Genomic DNA, 23,485 nt, shown 5'->3' with positions numbered 1-23,485 from the left:
AGAAACAGTAGTTCTTTGTCCACTTTAGAAGAACTGAGTAAATTATTTGGCAGTGTTTTTAAAAGTGAACTTAAGTCCCAATATCATCCTGTTTAAAAGTGCTGCTCAGAGACCATTCATTCTTTGCGGTTCAATGTTTTTTTTTTTTTTTTCACTAAAACATCATAATTCTGCTTTCAATTGTTTTCTCTTTAAAATCCATGAGGACTTGATGAGCACAAGCAAATGTGTGGTGCAAAACCCTTGATGGAGTGACAAAAGTTCAATCAATATTACTGTTTGATAAATTCCGAGGAGAAAGATTTTTACAAATTGTAACTACAGTCAGGCATGAAAATGGGTCAGGGGTTAAAAAGGTGAGAAAGGTGTGGAGTAAATATGTTCCGGCGTTCTGCCAAAATGTCCGCCGTCGGCAAAACGTCCTACATGTGGCGAATTTGACCATTTTAATTTTTCACATAAGGCTTAATATTCGAGTTAACTGGGGTTTGATTAGTTGAAGGAGTTGATTTCAACCACCATTGACTCGCGCTAGCTTAGCCACTCCGGAGCCCTGAAACTAACAAATAACTGTCAAACTGCACAGAATTTGTTCAAATCATTTCCAACGACTAATTAAACCCCGGCTAACTCAAAGATTAAGCCTAATGTAAAAAATTCTGAACTTCCCCTTTAAAATAAAGACCATTGAATATGGCCATTAAAATGTTGTCTATAAAAGTTTTAGAGCAATAAAACAAACAACAAAAATGAATAAAATGAACAGGAATCCTTCAAAGTATTTCATAATGGGTCCAAATTATTTTTCGAACAGATCATGTGACTATAGAACCTTAGAGACAGCCGTTTGCATTGCTTAGCCAAAACTACAGCTGAGGAGGCAAGATGGATATTTAGAATTTCTTTAAACCTAAGCTTTCAAAACCCTCAACAACAACTGAGCTTGAACCGAGGATTGAGCACGAGCAGTATCAAAAAGTCCTGGCTGTCGTGTTACCTGTTGTGCTGTAATTCCAAGTGGTGCTTGAATTGGATGCTTATAGTGGTCGACAGTCTTTTTGAGCCAGCGCAAAGTTCGCAGCGCACGGAGATACTTTTGTTATCTTTACTGGACAAAAATGTGAAGTAATGGCTGTGTTTCCAGTGTGCAAATGCAGCCGTTTGTAGTATATCTCCTGCCTATTTCATTGCATCCTGGCGAGGTAGCAAGGCTATGTTGTTTTGGCCGCAAACTCCCAGCGCTCACGCATCATGGTAATACACGTGACCCTTTTTGTTCCGTCCCCGATTAAAAAATGTGACATGTGATGTCACTCCCATGACTACAGTATTCTTCATTCTACTCACATTATGTAGTAATAGTAACGCACAGGCATCAAGAAAAGTAATTTTACTCAGATTACTGATTTAGAAAAATGAACGCGTTAGATTGTTCTTTACTGAAAGAAAGTAATTAGATTAGTTACGCATTACGATACCGCGTTATTGACAACACTGCTTTTATATAATACCGTTAAATACACAAGCTTGACGCTACCTTAATGGGAGCTATTTTTTCACCGGACGCTCCGGCAGTGTTCAACGCAAGCTGCAACGAACGGCAGTAACTTTGTCATACCACAAAATATGAAAACGAAAACCATTACTCACTAAATTCAATATGCTGGCAAATGCATTCATCTAAAAACAATTGGGAGTGATACTTTACCTCCTCCAGCGAATGTGAATTTGTGCTTAGTACAAGATCATCTGTCGCAATTAGCGATCTTTGACGCTCTTTTTTTTTTTTTACCCTCCCCGCATACAAACTTGTTTCTCTCTCAGCGGCTGTGATGAACCTCAATGAAGTTGCTGTCCTAGCTAAGCCTTGCCTATCATTCGTCTTTGTAAGTTTTTAGTAACTTTGTGTATTGAATTTGAAAGGAAAATGTGTTTTGTTTTTGACGAACTTTTTCATGAAGCTAAACTGTTGAAGCTACTCACATGTGGAAAAATACGAGTGTACAACGTTTTCAATTTATTCATTTGGTATATTTCAGTTACCACGATTTGAGAGATCAATAAATTGAAGAATTTACGCCTTGCGTTTGGAGTGCTTGTTTTTGGGTTTGCTGGAATAGCGTCACTGACACACGCAGCATTAAACAGGGGAAGGGGTAAGCGCTGCCGCGCCAAGCCAATTCTGGCTGCATTTTCGACACATGAAAAATAACGAATACGTACTACTGTATGACGGAAAATTTTAGTGGTTTTGTAACCGCGACGTTTTCATAGCATGGTAATCCGTGAAGGTAACTGGCACATGCCTACAAACGACCCCCCCCCCCCCCCCCCCTTAACATTTTTCTCCTCGGATCTACACGATTCACGTAGGTCATCCTTTTTGACTTCAAAAAGGTGAGAGATTTTCATGCCTGTACAGTCTATCAGTGCTCTTGGCACTAGATAACACATTGATACGGAGAAGTGAAATTGACTTGATTGATATGGGCAAGTGAAATTTTAGAGCTGCATGAAGAATATTTATCGTGTCTGTTAAAGCATATCCTTTGGATGTATAATAGTTTTCATAGTAGAATTCTGGTGTCAGCAATACAGTACCACAGGTTCTACAAAACATCCTTACTAATTCATACAAATGGTTCATATGTTTCGTTCAGGTAATACATTACTAATGAATGATTCTCAGCCGCCACATTTCACTCATATCTGATAATGTGCTGCCTCTTCATGCTCACATATTTATCTTGCCATCTCCTCAGGGAAAAAAGAGCACCTAATGATTTTCTTTTTAATTGGTGATGTTTGCAGGTGCCAGACAGCTCTCACACTTGAATGTGTGCATGCGCACACATGTGTGCGTGTGTGATGAAAGTAACAACTAAATGTTCAGAAATATCCACTCATTCTCCAACTCCCTAATCACAATGAATGGGTGTTTACTCTTGTGAACAGTCTTGTTTACCCATCAGTCAAATGAAAAATACTATTAGAACATCTTTAATTACAGTGCTGGCCAAAAGTATTAGGACCCCTGCAATTCTGTCAGATAATGCTCAGTTTGTCCCAGAAAATGATTGCAATTACAAATGCTTTGGTAGTAATATCTTCATTTATTTAGCTTGCAATGACAAAACACAAAAGATAATGAAAAAAAATTAAATCATTATCATTTTACACAAAACTCCAAAAATGGGCCAGATAAAAGTATTGGCTCCGTCAGCCTAATACTTGGTAGCACAACCTTTAGACAAAATCACTGTGAACAACCGCTTCCGGTATCCATCAATAAATCTCTTACAATGCTCAGCTGGAATTTTAGACCATTCTTCTTTGGCCAATTGCTCCAGGTCTCTGCGGGTGCCTTCTCCAAACTGCTATTTTCAGATCTCTCCACAAGTTTTCAATGGGATTAAAGTCTGGACTCATTGCGGGCCACTTTAGAAGTCTCCAGTGCTTTCTCTCAAACCATTTTCTAGTGCTTTTTGAAGTGTGTTTTGGGTCATTGTCCTGCTGGAAGACCCATGACCTCTGAGGGAGACCTAGCTTTCTCAACCTGGGCCCTACATTATGCTGCAAAATTTGTTGGTATGCTACAGACTTCATTATGCCATGCACAGGGTCAAGCAGCCCAGTGCCAGAGGAAGCAGAGCAACCCAAACCATGGGGACCATGTATTTTTCTTTAAAGGCCTTGGTTTTTCCCCCGTGTAAACTCTGTTGGTGCCTTTTCCCAAAAAGCTCTACTTTTGTCTCATCTGACCAGAGAACATTCTTCCAAAGCGTTTTTGGCTTTCTCAGGTAAGTTTTGGCAAACTCCAGTCTGGCTTTTTTATGTCTCTGGGTCAGAAGTGGGGTCATCCTGGGTATCCCACCATAGAGTCCCTTTTCATTCAGGCGCCGACGGATAGTACGGGTTGACGCTGTTGTACCCCCGGACTGCAGGACAGCTTGAACTTGTTTGGATGTTAGTCGAGGTTCTTTATCCACCATCCGCACAATCTTTCGTTGAAATCCCTCGTCAATTTTTCTTTTCCGTCCACATCTAGGGAGGTTAGCCACAGTGCCCTGGGCTTTACACTTATTGATGACACTGCGCACGGTAGGCACAGGAGCATTCAGGTCTTTGGAGATGAACTTGTAGCCTTGAGATTGCCCATGCTCCCTCATAATTTTGCTTCTCAAGTCCTCAGATGTTCTTTGGTTTTCTTTCTTTTCTCCATGCTCAATGTGGTACACACAAGGACACAGAAAAGAGGTTGAGTCAACTTTAATCCATTTTAACTGCCTGCAAGTGTGATTTAGTTATTGCCATCACCTGTTATGTGCCACAGGTAAGTAACAGGTGCTGTTAATTACACAAATTAGAGAAGCATCAGATAATTTTTGAAAGGATGCCGATATTTTTGTCCGGCCCATTTTTGAAGTTTTGTGTAAAATGATAATGATTTAATTTTTTTTCCCGTTCTATTTTGTGTTTTTTTCAATGCAAGTAAAATAAATGAATATGTTACTATCAAAGCATTTTGAATTGCAATCATTTTCTGGGAAAAATTGAGCATTATCTGACAAAATTGCAGGGGTGCCAATACTAGGACAGCACTGTAAATTACTGCAATCCTACAATCTTAACATACCAAGCGAAATGCTGAGTAAACGAAAAAATAGAGAAAACATATCGCTTGAGCTGTATGTAAAATAATAACAATTAAAAAAATAATAATAATAATAATAATAATACTTATTCACTGCACTTCCAAATAGCACAAAAAAAATGGAACATTCACTGTTGTGGACAGTGAGTGATTCCTAACAGCCGAGGTCTGCAAACCAATGTTTTCAGATTGACAAGTACGATAACGACTTAAATACGTGTTTGTAGCGCCACTATGTGGGCAAAACACAGTGTGCCTAATCTCCGGAAATTACATTTGGTATGTTTTGACCTTCGTTGCTTTCCGTAGAACTACATCATGTCTGCCCCCTTGGTGGTAAGTTACCCTTCATGTTTTGGGCTTATAGCACCTAAGTAACCAGAACATTTAATGAAAGTTTATTTGCACACATTAAATGGGATACTAAGTGACTGTATTTTAAAGCCTGTGCCGCATTTCCTGTTGTCCTGGCGTTTGGTTAGCTAATGTTAGCTAAAACACAGACTCTAGTGCCTAGTTAATATGTCAGCTTATATGTTGGTGCATTTTGTTGATTGTGTTTCTAGTAACAATATTGTCTGTACCATTACTCACTAGTCTTTAGTTGGGTGCTGTCAGCGGTCATCTCGACTCCTCGTTGCTAGGCGACCATGGAGTTCCAGCCCTGTGAGTTCGCCACCCCTGCACAAAAGGTTGCTCCTATTCCTCACGGAACGTTTTTATGACGTCGAGATGCTCCTCAGATGGAAGTCTGGGATGAAATGGAGAGGGCTACAGAAGAAGAATGCGTAAGGAAATGACAATAGATTTGCAGTCAATTTTTAACTTGGACTGATGTACACCTTACCTCAGAGGAACATTTCTGTACAGTTTGAAAGCCAGACCCACAAAACTGGTCACAAATCCTTACACATTAAAATGTAACCCATTTAAAGCAACACTAGGTAACTTTTCAACCTTTATGAAATACTTTCATAACATTTATGATAATTCGTCAACTGACTGCTAGTTGAATGACACCTCTTTTGTATCTCGAGGGGGTCTGTATTGCTTTGACCAGCACTATTTAACTTTGAGGAGGGTGGCAAGAACCCTGCCACACACAAAAAAAAAACAAAAAACCTACAAATGTGCCGATTGCTTTACGGCATACGTCTCCTCCCCCTTTCCCCATTCATTATTAAGACAGAAGTGATGCAAACACTTTCGTGTGAATTCTAAAAAGACAGCAACAACGAGCAACAAAAGATGAGAAGTATTGTCTGAGAAGGAAAAAAACGAGAGGCTACCAGGATATACAGAATAAACATTGGCCCGGTGTAGGTGCGCTATCCACTCGGGGTGCACAATCTTCTCGGGGGGCCTGCGCTTGACAGTGATGTTCAGTTATTGTCACAATATGATTGGCCAAAGAGTCAAAATGCATACCCGGAGCCGTGCTCTCCTGTAAAATGCCTGTTAAAAAGTTGACAGTTGTTCTTAAGAGTCATAGTAATGCGTTCGCTTAAAAGTGCCAGTTTAAAAATGCGTATGTACAGCGATTGATGATATCACACACAGAGGTGATTGTTAACAATTAAATATGAAAGTTTAAAAAAAAAAAAAAAAAGAAAAAAAGAGCAAACGTGTGCGCACACCTGTCTCTCAGACTTTAAATATCAGGGCCCATCACGGTCCATTTCAAAAACTAGTTCAATTTTTTCATGTCTTATGTTTTTTTTTTTTTTTTTTTTTTTTTTCCTTTCTTGCTTGCTTTTGACATCAGTACCTTTGTTGTATGCTCCTTTCTTTAAATAATGAACATTTTATTCATATAAACAGTCCATTATTGACACATTAGAAAAAACAACCTGACCAATTTTGCTGCATCTAAGGAAGGTGGGAAGTCACACTTAACCCACTCGGATGGTCCCAGTTGTGACCTCAAAGCGTTCCAAGCAAATGTAAACACCAAAGCTGGTTAATAGCGACAATTAGTTGTTTTTTATTTTGGCCATTTAAAGACATTTTTTACCTCCAGCAAACCTGCCTTTTCATAAGTGATAGAAAACTTTAGGAAAAATTAACGTTTGAGATAAATTGCACACACTGTAACTGCTTTCTTTAGTTAAATCCTTGCTGAAAGGCAATATAAAAATATTCATTCATTAAGCTAATTTACGGTATGAGAAATGGTGCCTCAAACAAACTTAATTTAACTTCATTATTGTGTCATCAATATGTTGTCCTGAACTCCATTTTGTCCAGTGACGTCAGATTAAAGCAACTCGTGAAGTGGTACTTTTTCCCCTCGACTTCACGACTAGGATCTCCCAGTTCAAATGGCGTCCCAATTAAATTTTTCCTGGTCGGACCAAACACTAACCCCCCCCCCCCCAAACGAATTCTTCAGCGCTGACAAGTTCAGATGGGGTGGTGGTGTTAGCCACACTAAACCACACAGTTTCCTACCGTCATAAGTTATTTTTTTAGCCACAACTGGTATCATTACCTAATTATTCATCCCTCTCACAGCCGCTGGAAACAGAAATGTTTTTTAATCCATCTGCAGGCAACCAAGAGATTGATTTTTGACCAGTTGATGATTTTATGACACTGCGTGGTTGTGCTCTGGTCCTCATGGGAAACGCAGTCTTCATTAAGTCAAAACACTACCGCATTTGTCTACCGGCATCGCTAAAATCGACCAAAACTGAAAAGTTACCAAGTGTTTCTTTAAAAGTCGTAAAAGCACATTTCCAAATGTTTAATTCGTCAGTACCTTTTGCAGAGCTGTCGATTTTTTTTTAACAGGTAACTGAATAACAATAATACAAAAAAACTGGTGTTGCTACTGAATATTTCACTATTTTAAGTGCACTCTTTATGGTCACAGTCTATTTTGGGTCCAAGCTGAAATGTTTACCTGAAAGCGCTAATGGCACTGAATTTTTGTGAGTAGTCAAGGCTTGTGGTCTCAAAATTTGGAGTCTCAGATAAAAAGGATGACAGCTTTGATCACTGTTCAGTTCAATATTATTTTTGGAATAAATTTGTCAAAATATTGTATTGTAAATATTGTATTGTTCTCCAGTGAAAGTTATTATATTTTGTTATACAATTACAATACGTGTCAATTGTCTATGCATCTTTCACAGTCACTACGGCTACACAGAGAACATTCACGGGGCCAACATTGCATCAGCTTTCTACATCTTGAGTTTGAAGGGTGGTTTTCGGTAAGTAAACTTTTCTTTTTTTGTTTTTTTTCCCCAATCCCAATGTAGAAAGGAGAGAGAACATTTTCTCACTATGCGGAAGACCTAACATGATTGTTTGGCTTATCCTTCAAATGACAAGTAGAAAAGTGATTCTGGGTTCCATCCTCTCATGTACACACACGAGAAATAAATTGTTCGGTCCCTCTAAAAGACACACACAAAAAAAAACCCATACAAGTCCCGAAAGACAACTGAAGCTGACAAGGCTTGAATTGGACAAAGCCCATTTTGACAAGCCATAACAGGTTACCCGCGGGTTATTAAAAGTATTAAAAAAGCATTGAATTTAGTTTTCCATTATTAAAGGTATTAAAAGCATTAAATTAGCTGTCGTAAGTCTGGAATTTTTTCACAGTGGTTTTAATTTTCAAGAACATCTCAGTGCAACCTCAATTATATCCGTGACAAAGTTTTTTTTTTTTTTTAATCCAAGATGACACGTAGAATTTTAACGATGCGCTGCACCTCGTGCGTGCGAGCCGTTAGCATCATTAGCATCAACAGCAGGCAATCGCACAGTACTGTGTGCTAACCAGTGTTGTTAATTTTACTTTAAAAAAGTAATTAATTACAGTTACAAATTACTTACTTCTCCCAAAAAGTAATTGCGTTAGTAACTCAGTTACCTGAATTTCAGAGTAATTAGTTACTTGGCAAAGTAACTAGTGATAATTTTCATGTTTTTTTTTTTTTTTTTTTCCCCTCCAAAAAAAAAAAAAAAAAAAAAGGTCACACAATGTGAAGTTTAAAGGGTTTTTGGGACAATTGGCCCTAGCCCAATTCTTTACCCTCCACTTAACTAGACACAAGGGTATTGCGATAACTAGATAGTAACCTTTGCTATGTGTGGAAGTCATTTAAAGGGGAAATGTTAACTAAGGTTGGCCAACCATGTTTTTGAATAATATCAATGGCTAAACAATTATAAGCATATTTTCGTTATTTTTTTTTTTTTTTACGCAACCCTTCCAGATTCTTTGTTTAACCCATAGCAACGCCCTTGACAACGAAAATGCTTTTCTTCGGAAATCTTCGGAAATTACGTCACACCGGGAAGTGCGAGGGAAGTCCGCCATAGATCAGTATTGTTTGTTGCATTGCTTCTCGGTAAGATGCCACGACGGTGTGTGGTGATGTTTTGTTCTCACGCAAACGAAAAGTTGTATGAGTGGCCAAAGGATAGCAGGGCACGTAAATGGACATCTTTCGTTCGCACGAAGCGAATGAATTTCATGCCATCATCGAGAAGTGTTCTCTGCTGCAAACACTTCGAAGATGCCTGCTTACTTAACCGGTCTGCTTATGATCAAGGATTTGCCAAAAAGTAAGTGTGATTTTTGGGTAGATGACTGATGACTTTGTCAAAGGCAGAGCTGCCAACTGTTGTGGAATGAACAGTATAAGCTAGCGACGTTAGCCGAGGCTATCCCTGTTCATAGTTGTTGTTGGGTTCGTTAGGTTAAGCGTGTTTAAATTGTGCGTCATCTACGATCTTGTCCGAAAGGGTTAATCCACTGTCAATCGGGAAAGGGGTGTGGATGTGCACATAAACGGGTCGTCGTCGTGGTAACTCACGGTCACGTTGCAGTAAGAGACACACACCGCCGGTGAGTTTGTTTATTTATTAGTTATTTATTTGTATTATGTATTTCCACCTTCATGCTTCAAGCATTGCATTGCATTTGTACCGTTCCCCGTTTCTTTCACGGTGATCGCTTTGAAGCCTTCTAGTTTGTGTTTCGCTGCTTCGCGAGAGCCGCTGACAGGTGACAAGTGTTGATTTTAATGTCTGGCAGCGAATCAGCGAGCGCGCAGGCCACGCAGTGAATCATGGGAAATGTAGTCTCGGGACAACACTGAAGTGGTGCTTTGTAATCTGTTCGCTTGTGTGAAAAAACAACATTTCCTCACGCCATTAGACGCCACTTTGTTTTCTTATTGTTGCCACAATAAAGTGGAGAAAACCATCGGCGACTGATATAGTGGATAATATTTAGTTGTAATACGGGAGTTCACCAGTAGAGTGTACGCATGTCATTTAGATGTGTTATCGTTTGTGCCTTACTCCTTCACTGAAAAAGATAAAAAGTTGTTCAGAGTCACTTAGCAAGACGTTGAGTAAAGTTGTAAAAGCCAATAAAGGAGTCATGTGGGTCACTCGGTCAAGATATAACAATGACTCATCTCCTTCTTTCCCCCCAACGTTTTTATATTATTATTTTATATGCACGAGAGCTGCCGGAGCTGCCAAAATGAACATGAAGTCTGATTATTATTTTTTTAACAATGTCATCAGATAGACAAAAACATAAAATTATGTGCAAATATCTGCATCTTCAAATCATGTAAATAATAACAGCCTATATCTTACCAATGTTGTAATCTCGATGGGTCTTGTATCCATTCCATGTCAGGAAGTCTAGGCACATTGTTTGCATCCTGATTAGCGTCTGGCTAATAACATAAAATTCCAATCTCCTCTTCTTCCTCCAACTCTTCAAAAACTTGGATCTCCTCCCTTGCGCTTGATCTATCGCTTATATCGCTGTTTGAATCATTGTTTGAAGGGCTTTGTATGGCGGCCGTATGTATGGAGGTGCCATCGCGTTCCCGGTGTGACGTATCACTTCCGGTTTGTCCCCTTTCAGGCTCGAACTTCGGAAACGCGATTATTTTGTCAAATATACAACATATAAATTATTTTTTCATGCTTTATTTGTTGGGCAATGTTTAATTATTTTACTTGTGACCCTATTTGGCATGTGAAGAAATTGCTTCACATTACTGCTTTAAAGTTGTGAATCAACCGTTAAAGTTGTTAAAATTGCTCCCGCTATTGCATTGTTACCTTCTGTCTACTTTCAACATGTGTAAGTTTTAAAACTGTTTCATCATTTAAAGATAGATTTAAGTCAAGATTTTGCCGATTTAGGACCATTTTAGATTAAAAAAAAATAAAAAAATAAAAAAGTAGGTTCGCTAGGAAGGATCTGTACAACAGAGCCTTCCTGAGAGGTCTACTGCTTTAAGATGGCGGCTGTTTACTAACGCATGTAGTCCTTAAAAAATGTTGCCAATGCAGCCGTGTCTATCATTTGCATCTAATTCTATAATATGTGATATCTACCGTATCGTGGGCGTAGTTTGTAGGCTACAGTCAGGTATTATTGGAGCCATCGAGCATCGCGTTTGCAACGGCGTCTTCCCCACTCCTGCTCTGCTCTCTCGTCTCCGTGAGTCCGTCTCTCTGACTTTTTTTAGTCAACCAACTTAGTAACGCATAGTAACGCACGCCTTTCCCGCCTCAGTAACGGTAACGGCGTTGCCAAGCTGAGAAAAGTAATTAATTAGATTACTCACTACTGAAAAAAATAACGCCGTTAGTAACGCCGTTATATTGTAACACCGTTATTAACAACACTGGTGCTAACGCAAGGAACTGCTCAGATGCCTGTTATGTTCGACGAAAGCCTCTCAACAAGACAACCAAGTCCAAACAGTTGGACCAGCATGTGAGATATTGGATCGGCGACCAAGTCGCATCCAGATACTTTGGGTCGCAGTTTATGGGTCATGCAAAGGCAGTGGACCTGCTTAACATTTCAAAGTAAGTTGTCAATTTCTACAATTAAAATGTGTTAGATACAATAATGTATTTCTGCACGGTTTGCCTTTCGAATGAATGTGAATTTCGCAGTTTTAACTCAAGAGTTAGCCATGTTCAATGGGGTATTGGCAGGTGCACTAGCCTTAGCATGGATAAACCGGAGTCGTAGATTCACCATCACTCTCAGATACACAACACGGTTGACACTGTCTATTATTGGAACGAGTGCGGGGTAACTTACTAACGTTGATCTGAATAACATGGCATGGTGATAGGCAAATTATAATGTAGGTGATAGTAAAACACCTCCTGGTATATTTAAATGTTTTTCTTGATTAAATAAGAGTATGGATTTTCTCTATCTGATTAAAAGAACTGTCTTCAATTGCTAACAAAGGATTAACATGTGTTTTTTATACTTCTTGTAATGTGATTAGAAAAAAACAATTACCAAGGGAAATGGTCATGTGTAGCTTTTTTATTTTGTGGTAATTAATGGTAAACTACTGCCATTTAGTGGCTGTTTTTTAAACTTTCACTGCCAATTGCAAACACTTTACAGTTAAAGTGGCCAACTTGACAATCACCTACCCACCACCTTGACTAGGTCCTCTTAAAAACCTGTTGTATTGCAAATGTAATTTCTGAAGTTGCTTTACAATAATAGTGTAAAATCCATTTTATCCTGGGGAAAAAAACTCTGAAAGACCTTATATTTAAATGTGTTTTAATTGTATCTTCAATAAATGTTTATTCTTTTGTCAAACACACTTAGTAATTGAGGTTAAATTTGATGTTCAGTGCTTTATTTTTTAAATATAATTCAATATTATCTAAATAATGGGTGCGAGAAAAGTATTAATTTTCTGTTAAAATGGCATTAAAAATGGTCTTAAAAGTCTTCAATTTAGATTTGTCAATCCTGGGGGAACCCTGCATAAAGCCTTTACCACAATGTCTTGAATTGTGTTGAAACTGGAGCTTTTTCAACAAGTCACAAAAACTCTGTTTATACAGTAGATGCAAAAATGAAGTAAAACATGTAGGATGCTCGATAAGTTGGTATTGTGATTACATTGCACTAAATTGACCCTATATTCTACACTTTTTTGATTTTCAAGAAATTCTACCTAACTGCTAGCTTACTGTCCCGATGAACTTAATATTGTTAGTGTCGTATGTTGTGTATGTCACATTTTTGTAGTAGCTATATCAGAGGCAAAATTGCATCTATTATGTAAAATGTTTATTTATATACAATACAAATAAGGCATTCAAGTTTTATTTCCTGAGCCATAGACTTCACTATTAATTGACGGGGCGCGGGGCCAATTCATAGGAGGCCTATTTTAGAATTCAAATATTTTCAAAACTAAAGCCGCTAGCGACTTAAAACCAAAACAGGCACCTATATTAGGCATGTATAAGTCTCCATGAGTACCGGCATCAAAAAATTCAAAGTCCTTCCCTAATAAAATCCAGATTAATTACTTTTTTATATAAGTAAAAAAAAAACTTCAAATGGCTATAAAATTCTCAAATTTTACGCTAGATGCAAAAAAAATCACCAAATGCAGAGATAATTACCTATATTTCCGGGATCAATAGCAATATTTACCATATCATAAATTATTTTTGCCCGAAATAGTGACTTAATTTTTTTATTTAGTGCAATTTTGACATTTTCAACAGCTAATAAATTACTCAATATTCACATCAGAAACATAATACTTGAGGAAAGCATGCAGAATTAATTATAAATAATATATAAATAAATTCTATATACAGTCGCAACTCATCATTTATTGAATTCCGATGTCGCTATTGCCTGAGCACCTTTTGTCAGCTAGCTGGCCCTCGTCGTTCAACAATCACATAGCCTCTTGGCCTATGACTTGTGGGCCTTGGTTAGCTTCCTGGACTTGTACAAGTCCCTGTCCCTGCTGACCTGCTTATGTGCGGCAAAATGGGGTTGGCCAGCCTGTGCCCCTCCTGGTACCTGTACTCCTGCAATGTTGGGTCTGAGGCTGCCAGGAACTCAGGCAGGTGACTGAAGCCGTCACTGTGGCACATGGCAAGGGAGAGGAACCTAACCCTGCGCTCCTTCTTCTCCTCCCTGCACATCAGGGATTCCCACAGCGACATCCCGAAGGACGCCATGTGGGCCATGGGGAGAGATGGCCGCTTGAGGACCACACGGCCTGTCTCCAGCTCTCCCCTGTCGACTAGCTCAACCAGGGCGTCGAACATCACAGAGGGCGGATCATCCCTCTCCTGTCGAATAGCTCAACCAGGGCGTCGAACATCACAGAGGGCGGATCATCCCTCTCCAGCTCCACAGCGATCTCCGTGTTCTACTGCTGGGCAAGCTCCTGCTTGGCCTAGACCTTCCTGGCCAGGTAGCCGGCGTAGTTGCAGACAGTGGCGAGGAGCAAGTCATCCGTCGGTGGGTCCGGCTGATCGTTGGCCAGCTCTCTGGCAAGCTCAGCCAAGATCTCGTCATCCTCTTTCTCCTATGCCTTGGTGCGGTCCAGGTTGGCCTGCATGTCCCCGGGGAAGAACCCGATGAGCTTTAGCAAGTGCAGGCACTGGGCCAGCCTATTGCTGACCATGAAGTTCTTTACGCTGGTTCAGTAATTGGTGCTGCACATGTGGCGGCGCTTGCCAAAAGAATGCTCCGTCGGGTCGGGAGTTGGCCTTCCCCATCCACACATACTTGACCCCTGGGATCTTGCGGAGGATGATGTCACTGCAGGAGGCGGGCAGGGCATTGCACGTGATGTGCAGAGCGGAGGTGGTGGGCGTCTCAGCCTGCCGGTCTTTGTCCCTCTCTTTTTTTTCTTCTCTTTGCTGGCCCAAACCTGGAACATTTTATAAAATAAAAATAATAATAATAAAACTGAAAAAGCTTGCTGTCGATTCAATTCAGTTTAATCAGCTAAAGTGGTGTTATGTACCTTGAAAATCTCACCAATCTCCTGGAGGAACTTGATGCTGGCCTCCAACTGCTCATCAAAACAGCTTGCCTGTTCTTCAACACCTCCTTACTCTCTTTAAAATGCAAGAAGCAGCAGTACCTTTTGGCACTTGGGTCAACGTTCTTGTCCCTCTGTATGTTCTTGAGACACCTGGCCCTCAGCTCGTGATCCCTGGGGAATTTTTGGAGACTGATCAGGGTCCCCTTGGTGGCCTCCTGGTCGACCTCCTTGTTAGTCAGGTAGCCCGTCTTGCTGTCCACAATGCAACACTTATGCCCCATGGTTTTGCACTGAAAGTTTTTAGATTGAAATGTTACATACAAATCAACAGTAAAAGCTGATTTTTTAAAAAATATTGACCCAGAAATGTTAATTTAGAGATACAAAATCCAACATAGCAGCCGTAGCAAATTAAAGAACTTTTTAAATTGAAAATTCTTGTGAATAAATGTGTAAATCCTTGATTTTTTTTTTTTTTGTGTGGATATGAACGTAAAATAGTCTGGAATCTTGGTTAAAAGCAAAAAAACGGGCATTTATCATTCATTTTACTTAAATATTTTGAAGTATAACACAAGTGTGTAATCCAATGTGGCGGCCATAGCGGTTTTTTTTTTTTTTTTCCCATTCATTGTATTCACAACGTTTCAAAGTGCATGCATGGTGCCAAAAATATAATAATTACCTTGAATCCTCGACCAAATCAGTCTTGAGACACTTATGCCTGCTTGTATGCAGTACCAGTTTCGTCCTGTTTCGACCTAAATCCGGCGTTAGAACGCAGCGTGTGTTTGAGGATAACAGGTCTTGCTGGGCCAGTGTGGGCCAGCCTCCTTCGAGAAGGCGTGGCGCAATGTCTGGGGGAAGTGTCCCGTCAATCCATTATGAAGTCTATGGCTGAGCCGACTTTGCATGTATATTGTGTGTCCCAGATTTGTTGGCCAGTCAGAATGGTTCCGTGCAAACCGAAGGGGCAAGTTCAGTTGGGAGTTCTTGAAATACAAAGACACACCTCTTGAGGAAGTAGACATGAGCCATACAATCATCAACTACATTGGACTGTCAAATTTGGGTAGTAGTACAACATTATTATTTTATTTTTCAAATTTCATTTTGCTCTACAGTTTATGTAGGGTTATTTCAATAACTTGCTCTCTCCCAGAGACACAGCAGTCTTTGCGCACTCTTTCCGTACGAGGATGCTCTGAGGTGGATGACTGGTTTTTGGCCAGGCTCCATGTGTTCCAAGACTCTTTAAAGGAGCTTAACATCTCACATTGCCCACGCATAACCACAGGCGGATTGGCTGCCCTGAGGAATCTTAAGTAATTTGTACTCATCACATAAGTAATTTACAAATTGCTGTAAATGTTGTTTGTTATTCCATCGTTGTGCATTTGTTGTGTTGTAGGGGACTGCAGCGGCTGGATATGTCAGCCCTCCAAGGGATTTCAAATCCTGGGTTGGTGGTCATTTTGTTGGAGGAAATGTTACCACAATGTGAGATCATTGCTTCTGGTTACGATTACAGCGTAGAGCCTGAAGGAGTTTATAAACAGAGCGGCCAAGGGTAAGAGAGTAAACAGGGACAATAGTCAGAATCCCAATCATTGTTGTGTAAGACAGACAAAATTCTGAAATCACATCTTGACATACCTAAAATAGGAGTTTGACTTGAGTGGATTTTATGGATAATTAAAAACATCCAATCTGAATGTCCATCCATATTAGATTATCAGGTCAGATCTATGTATTATCTTTGTGTTTGTATGAAAGGAAAGTTTTTTTCTGTATATGAAAATAAAATATTTGCTTCTAATATTTGTTTACATACTCAAATACAGGCTCATCTGACTCATATTTGTAAATGTAATGTCTGATATCTGCAATAATGCTGTTAATATCTTCAATGTAGGATTTGATGGAGTAATGGAGAAAATAGAATAAGTATTTTGTCATTTTAAGTTGAGAAAGTGAAAGATGGTAGTCTTGCACCATACAAAGTTGTATCATTCAGTTAACACTATCGTAAGTGCATTGAGCAAAGTATTTCCCTCTACAGTAAACCACTAAAGAACACAATGTTTGCACTGTCTGTCCTTTTATGTAATAAATAATAATAATTTAAAAATAAAACAGCATAATGGGAGCAAGAAATCAAGTTTAGTAAATCAATCACAATCTTTCTTTTTTTTTTTTTTCATATATACTAGGGGTGTAACCCACCAATGTCACGACGATGTGATACTTATTTTTTTGGGACAACTATCCGATTTTTGCCGATATTGCAAAGCCTGCCACGTTTCAATTCATGGGCCTTCTATTGATTCAATACAATATTATGTAAAGATTTGACACGTTTTTCCACCCAAAGCATTACAAAGCCTTTTTGTGTTTTTGACAATTTATTGCCGAAAATGTTTTAACATTAAAATAAAATATGACTATATTAATCAATTATGTTTTTTTATGTTTATTTCGGTTCTATTGTGTCTAAACAATTGATATATCGCTCCAGATCAATTAATTGTTACACCTCTAATACATACTGTATAGCTACCATGAGAGTGTGTGCGGTGTTGGGGGGGGGGGGGGGGGGGAATCACGTACTAGTGTTGTTGTCGTCAACGATGACTATAACGGAAATATTTAATCAACGAACAATTTTTTTTCATGATGATGACGAGACGATAAGCTAAAAATGTGTTTTGGGAATCTAAAACATAACGAGACCAATGCCAGCTTTCATCTGACAAGACTAAAATGTGCCATAGTTTCCGTCACATGTTCACAATGTGTGACGTTTTGTCTAGTTAGCCTGCATCGTAGCAGTGTCTGGTCGTGTCACTGATGTGACTGCAGCTCTCCAGGCGTGCACACACGGTAAGATTTGTTGTTTTGGCCAGAAATAATATGCAATGTTACTTTATCCTTTAAAGGTCTGTGCTGAGTTATCATTACACACTAAATGTAACTCATAGCATTAGCATTAAGCTGATGCTAATGGCGAGTGTCCTCTTAAACTCTCGGACAACTTTATTTTTTTTTTGTGGCGTCCAGGTGGGTATAATTAATAGAAAATATTGCACTGTTTTCCTGCTGAGTGTGTTTTATCACCGAGTTGGCGTCGTTCTTGTAGACGCTACAATATGTGCTTGTCTGTCAATGTTCATTTGAATTAATTTGAAACCTTTATTTTTTTTATTTTACTGACGAAAACTTGTTTAGTAAACGTGACTACAACTAGACAAAATTAGTCCCGAGTCTTTGTCACTAAAAACAAGAACACAAACACATTTTGAGATGACTAATGAAAATATGACTAAAATCGTATTATCGTCCAAAAGACTTAGACGAAAATTAAAAGGGCTGCCAAAAACATGACTGTCACATACCTTCCTCTCGATGAGTCATGAGTCACAACTGTTGTGAGAAAGTTCTTTTTTTGTTAAAGAAATTTTGAGAAACTAGGTTGCCAGCCCGACTGCTGTACCACACAGATTTTCTCTGTAACGTGTCCATACAATATTATGAGAACTTTGCTAGTTAGCTGGGATAGGCTCCAGCACGAGACCCTCGTGAGGATAAATAGCTCGGAAAATGAATGAATGAATCTTCCATCTTGTCCGGAAGGCATTTTAGGTATGACATTTATTCAACTTTATTTTAAAACTTTATTTATGTGAACATAATTCATATATATACATACATATATATATATATATGTATGTATGTATATGTATATGTATACTGTATATATACTATTGCTGTCAAAAATAGTGCGTTATTAACGCGTTAACGAAAATTAATTTTAACAGCGTCATTTTTTTAATCGCGAGATTAACGTTCATTGTGACCCAGTGGACTTGTAGTTTTTATAAACTGTGGCCACTGGTTGAGAAAAAAAGTTGTAACCCGGAAACAAAACAATAGGCACGCCCCGCGCATGTGCTTGATCTTGCCTGTTCACTCGCTGTGAAAGAGTAGGCTGTTTGAGTGAAACGAAATGGAAATGAAACGATTCTGAACGGAAAGTTCACGGAGAAGTCCAAGGTACAGCACGCGTTGGAGCAGACAAACACAGTCGCGCTCACTGTAGATTACTGGACGTCCCTCAGTAATGATAACTACTCACATTAGTGACATATTAGTGACTTTATGACTCACATGGTCACAGCACATTATTTCGACCCACTGTGGGAACTTCAGTCGCATGCTTTGACTGTTATGAAGAGCAAAGACAGGCACTTTAGCGACATTGTTGCAGCGCATTTCATGCAAGTAAGCCAAAGACTGGAACATTGAACACAAACTGGTCTCACTGACCACTGATAGTGCAGGCAACTTGATTGCTGCGGCCAGACAGCTTCCTTTTGAACACTTGCCGTGCATCGCACACAGTGTGCACTGAGCAGTCACGGTTTCTTTACACAACAGCCCGTTTGACAGCGCATTGGCAAAATGCCGAAAAGTTGGACAATTCAAATAGCCCAGCAAATGCCGTGGAGCTAGAGCAGCAACAGATCGCACACCATCAGAAGAAAGAGTCGCTCGCACAGGAAGTGTCAACTAGATGGAATAGTACCCTTCAAATGATCAAGCATGTCCAGCGGAATACGGGACATCTGAGAGACGCGCTGGCCCTACACCCAAGCAATGTCGCCATGCCAACAGCTACCGAGCTGGAGAAAATGAGGAAGCTCAACGCTGCATTGGAGCAGTGCTGGTAAAAGTTTGTCCATGTCATGTGCCTATCTGTTAATTTAATAATCAAAGTAGATATGTTTCAGAACAGTAATCTTAATGTGTGTGTGGGGGTGTGTTTGAGAGAGAGAGACAGAGACATATCCCTCCTCTCTCCCCATATACTACTGTAACTACTGTTACCAGTGTGGGCTATCTGTGTGTGAGTGAGTGAGGGAGCTCTATGTGACTAACAACACTGAAGAGCTTCTTTATATTATTGCAGGCAGGGCCGGCCCAGCCTATATGCAGACTATGCAGCTGCTTAGGGCCCCTGACCACTAGGGGGCCCTCAATCTGGCAATTGTTTAATTTATATTCTATTTTGTTTGCTACAGTTTGCTTTATTTGACTTGTGAATTTTGATACTTGATTACAAGCTTTAAAAAAATAAAAGTTCTTTCTAAACTTTTTTCTTTCCTCTTTTAGAGAGGTTTGGCGCTATCTACTGTAAGTACTGACAATCATTTGGGGTGAGAAGTTTGAAGTATGCAGTGCAACAAAATCTGATTAATATACAAAATATGGATGTATGGGTTGGATTGCATGTATGGGTTTCACAGTACACTGTGACGAAATGGTGGGCCAAAAATATGGGCCCCTTTGCATTATTTTGCTTAGGGCCCCCAAATGGCCTGGGCCGGCCCTGATTGCAGGCAGGGGCGCCGTATAGGGGGGAAAAGTGGTACTGATTCTAAGGGCCCATGGCCTGAGGGGGCCCACAAAGAAAATTAGAGCATTAGGTAATCGTTTGCAAATTTAAATATTAATCATTATAATTTTAAAAGGTATAAAACGAAGGGTTTCTTTTTCTTGTTTTGTTTTTGGCAAAAAGTAAACATCCAGAGAGCATATGTATTGCCAGCAAACCCCCCCCCCCCCCCCCCCCCGCGTATTTTCATTAATTGGTTTCGTCCGCTCTTCCTTTGATCAGACCGCGCGCAGGCTGAGCAGCGGTGCACATTTACACCAGTCAATGACTCTGAGTACTGTGCGTGCGGTAGGCTACATCAAAAATGTTTTCAAAACAGAAATCAGGCTATCAAAAGAGGAAAGAAAATAAAGCAAAGCAGGAGAGCGGTAGAAAAGGCCAACAGGATGTGAAAAAGTACTTCACAAAGGAAGGTTGGTGTAAATTGTGTCAGTGTAGTGCTGAAAATTAACCTGTTATTTTAGCTCACGCGACGTCTATTAGAAAACTCAGAAGCAGGTCCCAGCTCACTCCTTAAGAAATACGGGATTTTCCCGACCTCAGTGAGCGACATTGACCAATTCAAGAACATGAATTCCAAATAATGACGGCATTTTTTGGTATCACACAGATGTTGAAAGTTGGTGTTGATTTTTTTTTTAATCTGGTTAAATCCAGTTTGTCAAGAATTTATTGAATTTAGTTTGTCATCAATTAAATTTAGTTAGTTAACAAGGAAGGGACCTGGCTTCGGAGCTGTAGCCTATAGTGGAGATTGTAAGTTTTCAAATGGGGCTAAGCCTACTCCATAATGAAATACTGTAATTGTTTGCTAGCTAGTGTTTGCTCCACTTTTAGCTTACATTTAATTAGTACAGCAGGTTAACCCTTTCGCAAGCTCTCCACACCAAAACAGTTGTCTCTGCCCTCGCCTGTTGTAATAGGCACAAGCACAACTCCTCTTGCTGCGTCTGGCTCAGCAGCCCTGTCTCCTGACACCCTTTATGAGCCAGCCTCATCTTTACTCCCAACTGAAGGAGGTGAGGAATCAACTTGAACACTGCCACACCACACATAAAATATCAGTGGCTAAGAGACAAATAGTAATAAGTAATAATAATTAATTATAATTATTATTATTATTAATTAATGATACATAATTAATAATTAAATTAAGATACTAGAATAATATAGAAGATATTGTTATATTTGTCATTTTATGTACACTACAGAGCCAGGACCATCTTCAGTAAGACACCTGAACTCTGTGTATACTGCTACATTCCCCCCTAACTTGTCCTCTCTTGGTCTCCTAAATGCAATTTTTAAGATGCAGCTGCAAAGCATTTTTGGAGAAGTGTGCATCGCTTTACGAATATTTTGCACACTCCCCGTAACGGTTGCGGGCGGCGAGAGAGCTTTTAGTAAGCTAAAACTCATAAAAAATTATATGAGGTCCACTATGTGTCAGGACAGGCTTTCTAGTCTTGCCATGTTGTCCATTGAATGTCAGTTGGCTCGGAAGCTAGACTTTAATGATTTGATCACTGACTTTGCTATCAAGAAGGCTCGGCGCTGGGCTCTTGGTGACTAAGGCTGAGCAACCTGCAATCTGCTCGCTTTGTTTGTAATTGTGAGTGTGATTGCTTGTGTGTGTGTGTGTGTGTGTGTGTGTGTGTGTGTGTGTGTGTGTGTGTGTGTGTGTGTGTGTGTGTGTGTGTGTGTGTGTGTGTGTGTGTGTGTGTGTGTGTGTGTGGTGTTCGCTTTGTTTGTTATATCATTCTAAAGATTGTTTTTTTGATTGGCGTTAATGTATGCTGTAGTATTGTTAGAATAAAAGTTTTGTTTTAACTTAAGTCATTCATTGTGGTATTTGAGAATATTTCTAATAAAAATATATTTAGATTGTAAAAGATGGGCTTCAGTACATTTCTTAAAGATGATATCAGTCTATTCATTATTGCTCTGTACGCTGTATGTTTACATAAATATATTTTCATCTTAAATTAATGCAGAAAATGCACAAATTAGTGTGTAAAAATTCACCAGAATGCAGGAAATTACGTAGTTGATACTCTAAATGTGTGTGTGTGTCCCGGCACTGGTGGTGGGGCCCAAAGTGATATCTTTTCATGGGGCCCAAAATCCCTGGCAGCGCCCCTGATTGCAGGTAGGCCTACGTGTCTGAACTTGTGTGAGATATTGCTTGAAATGTGAATGACTACTCAAAGTGAGAATGGTACTGCGAAATATAACACTACATATTGTTTTCAATTTTTAAAAAAATGCACAAAGCAAGCCTATCCACTTTTCCATGTTGATAAGAGTATTAAAATAATTCAAGGGACATTTATAATACATAAAAAGTTGTGATCAATGTGCGATTAATCGCGAGTTAACTATGACATTTGTGCGATTAATCGTGATCAAATATTTTAATCGCTTGACAGCACTAATATATACATATACACACTGGCAAGGGCGTAGGTTTGGTCTCAGCATTGGTAGGGACGATATTACAATGCAATTACAATGCAAACAATGATCCAAATAAGGTATGTGTATCTTGACTTCGTTGTTCCTTGTGGAGGCTGGCCTGACCGCAGTAGTTTTGACAGTTAGCAAGTTTAATGTTATGCTAACTGTTGCAGTTTGGACTTTCAGTAGCAAAATTAAAATAATAATAATACATTTTATTTATAGAGCGCAATGCTCAAAGACACTTTACAGTTGAAACGTGCGCAGTACAAAACAATGGAGAAAAGAATTATAAATTAAAAGCCTATTTAAAAAGGTGAGTTTTTAGCCATTTTTTGAATGTAGGAAGATCTGAACAGGTGCGGATGGGTTTAAGAAGTGAGTTCCAAAGGGAAGGGGCAGGATTGGAGAAGGCTCTGAAAAAAAAATGTGTGGTGGTTCCCCCACCTACACAACATGATCGTCTTTTTACATGACTTACAGTGGTTGCTGATGCCCGGAAAAAAAATAAAAATAAAAATTCTAATATCCCTCCTGTTCACCGAAAGGGGTGGCAAATTGTCGACATGAATCTGTCAGGGTTGTAAGAGTTTGTCTGTGTCTGTGTGTGTCTTTGTGGCGGGACGGTGGGGTTTCAAGTCATCAGCCAACCAAATGTATGTTGGGGGGGCTGGACCTGCACATTCAGCAAGTGAAAAGGGATAAATGTAAGTCTGAACATAATGAAAATATTTCACTGAATAATGGTAGGGTCTATTCTATCCTTACAGCATATGGTAAGAATCTAAATTACCTATATATTTGAACTATTTATATAATGCATATTAGGTTGCTTAAAAGTTGGTGGGGACAATTTGAGCTTTCTGAAAAGTTGCTAGTGATATGTCCCTACAGTCCCTATGCAAACATACGCCCTTGCACACCGGTAAGACAGGAACCATAGCAGAATTGTAGTCTGTAACTGCCTCTGTCGCTTGCTAAACCGTAAACCCAGTAGATGGCGGTAATGCCCCATGATACAAGGGGTAAACTGCCAACAAAAAAAAACAAGAGGAAGAAAACAGGAACCATTTG

General features: G+C 39.4%; 1 protein-coding gene across 2 annotated transcripts; it reads left to right on the top strand.

The window, feature by feature from the left end:
- Positions 1–1,817: 1,817 nt before the first annotated feature.
- On the top strand, positions 1,818–16,938 carry dmac2 (distal membrane arm assembly component 2). 2 transcript variants are annotated; one of them, XM_057839899.1, is made up of 7 exons: positions 1,818–1,886; positions 4,964–4,990; positions 5,252–5,442; positions 7,792–7,872; positions 15,432–15,571; positions 15,662–15,824; positions 15,911–16,938. In XM_057839899.1, exons 1-7 carry the CDS (start codon positions 1,833–1,835, stop codon positions 16,071–16,073), a joined length of 819 nt encoding a protein of 272 aa, XP_057695882.1. In that variant the 5' UTR covers positions 1,818–1,832; the 3' UTR covers positions 16,074–16,938. The 2 variants fall into 2 exon arrangements, with proteins under 2 accessions (XP_057695882.1, XP_057695883.1); XM_057839900.1 differs by lacking the exon at positions 4,964–4,990 and having other exon boundaries at positions 15,911–16,937.
- Positions 16,939–23,485: the final 6,547 nt, after the last annotated feature.

Source organism: Corythoichthys intestinalis, chromosome 6, assembly GCF_030265065.1.
Source record: "Corythoichthys intestinalis isolate RoL2023-P3 chromosome 6, ASM3026506v1, whole genome shotgun sequence".
NCBI lineage: Eukaryota > Metazoa > Chordata > Actinopteri > Syngnathiformes > Syngnathidae > Corythoichthys > Corythoichthys intestinalis.
Note: the sequence above shows the minus strand (reverse complement) of the source record. Positions and strands in the feature narration are given on the sequence as shown.

What these genes read in the sequence shown, in the direction of transcription:
- dmac2 (XM_057839899.1), top strand. Translation starts at nt 1,833, where the DNA reads ATGAACCTCAATGAAGTTGCTGTCCTAGCTAAGCCTTGCCTATCATTC. An exon ending in TCATGTCTGCCCCCTTGGTG is followed by an intron (nt 4,991 to 5,251) that starts GTAAGTTACCCT and finishes ATTACTCACTAG; the next exon opens with TCTTTAGTTGGGTGCTGTCA. An exon ending in CATTGGACTGTCAAATTTGG is followed by an intron (nt 15,572 to 15,661) that starts GTAGTAGTACAA and finishes GCTCTCTCCCAG; the next exon opens with AGACACAGCAGTCTTTGCGC.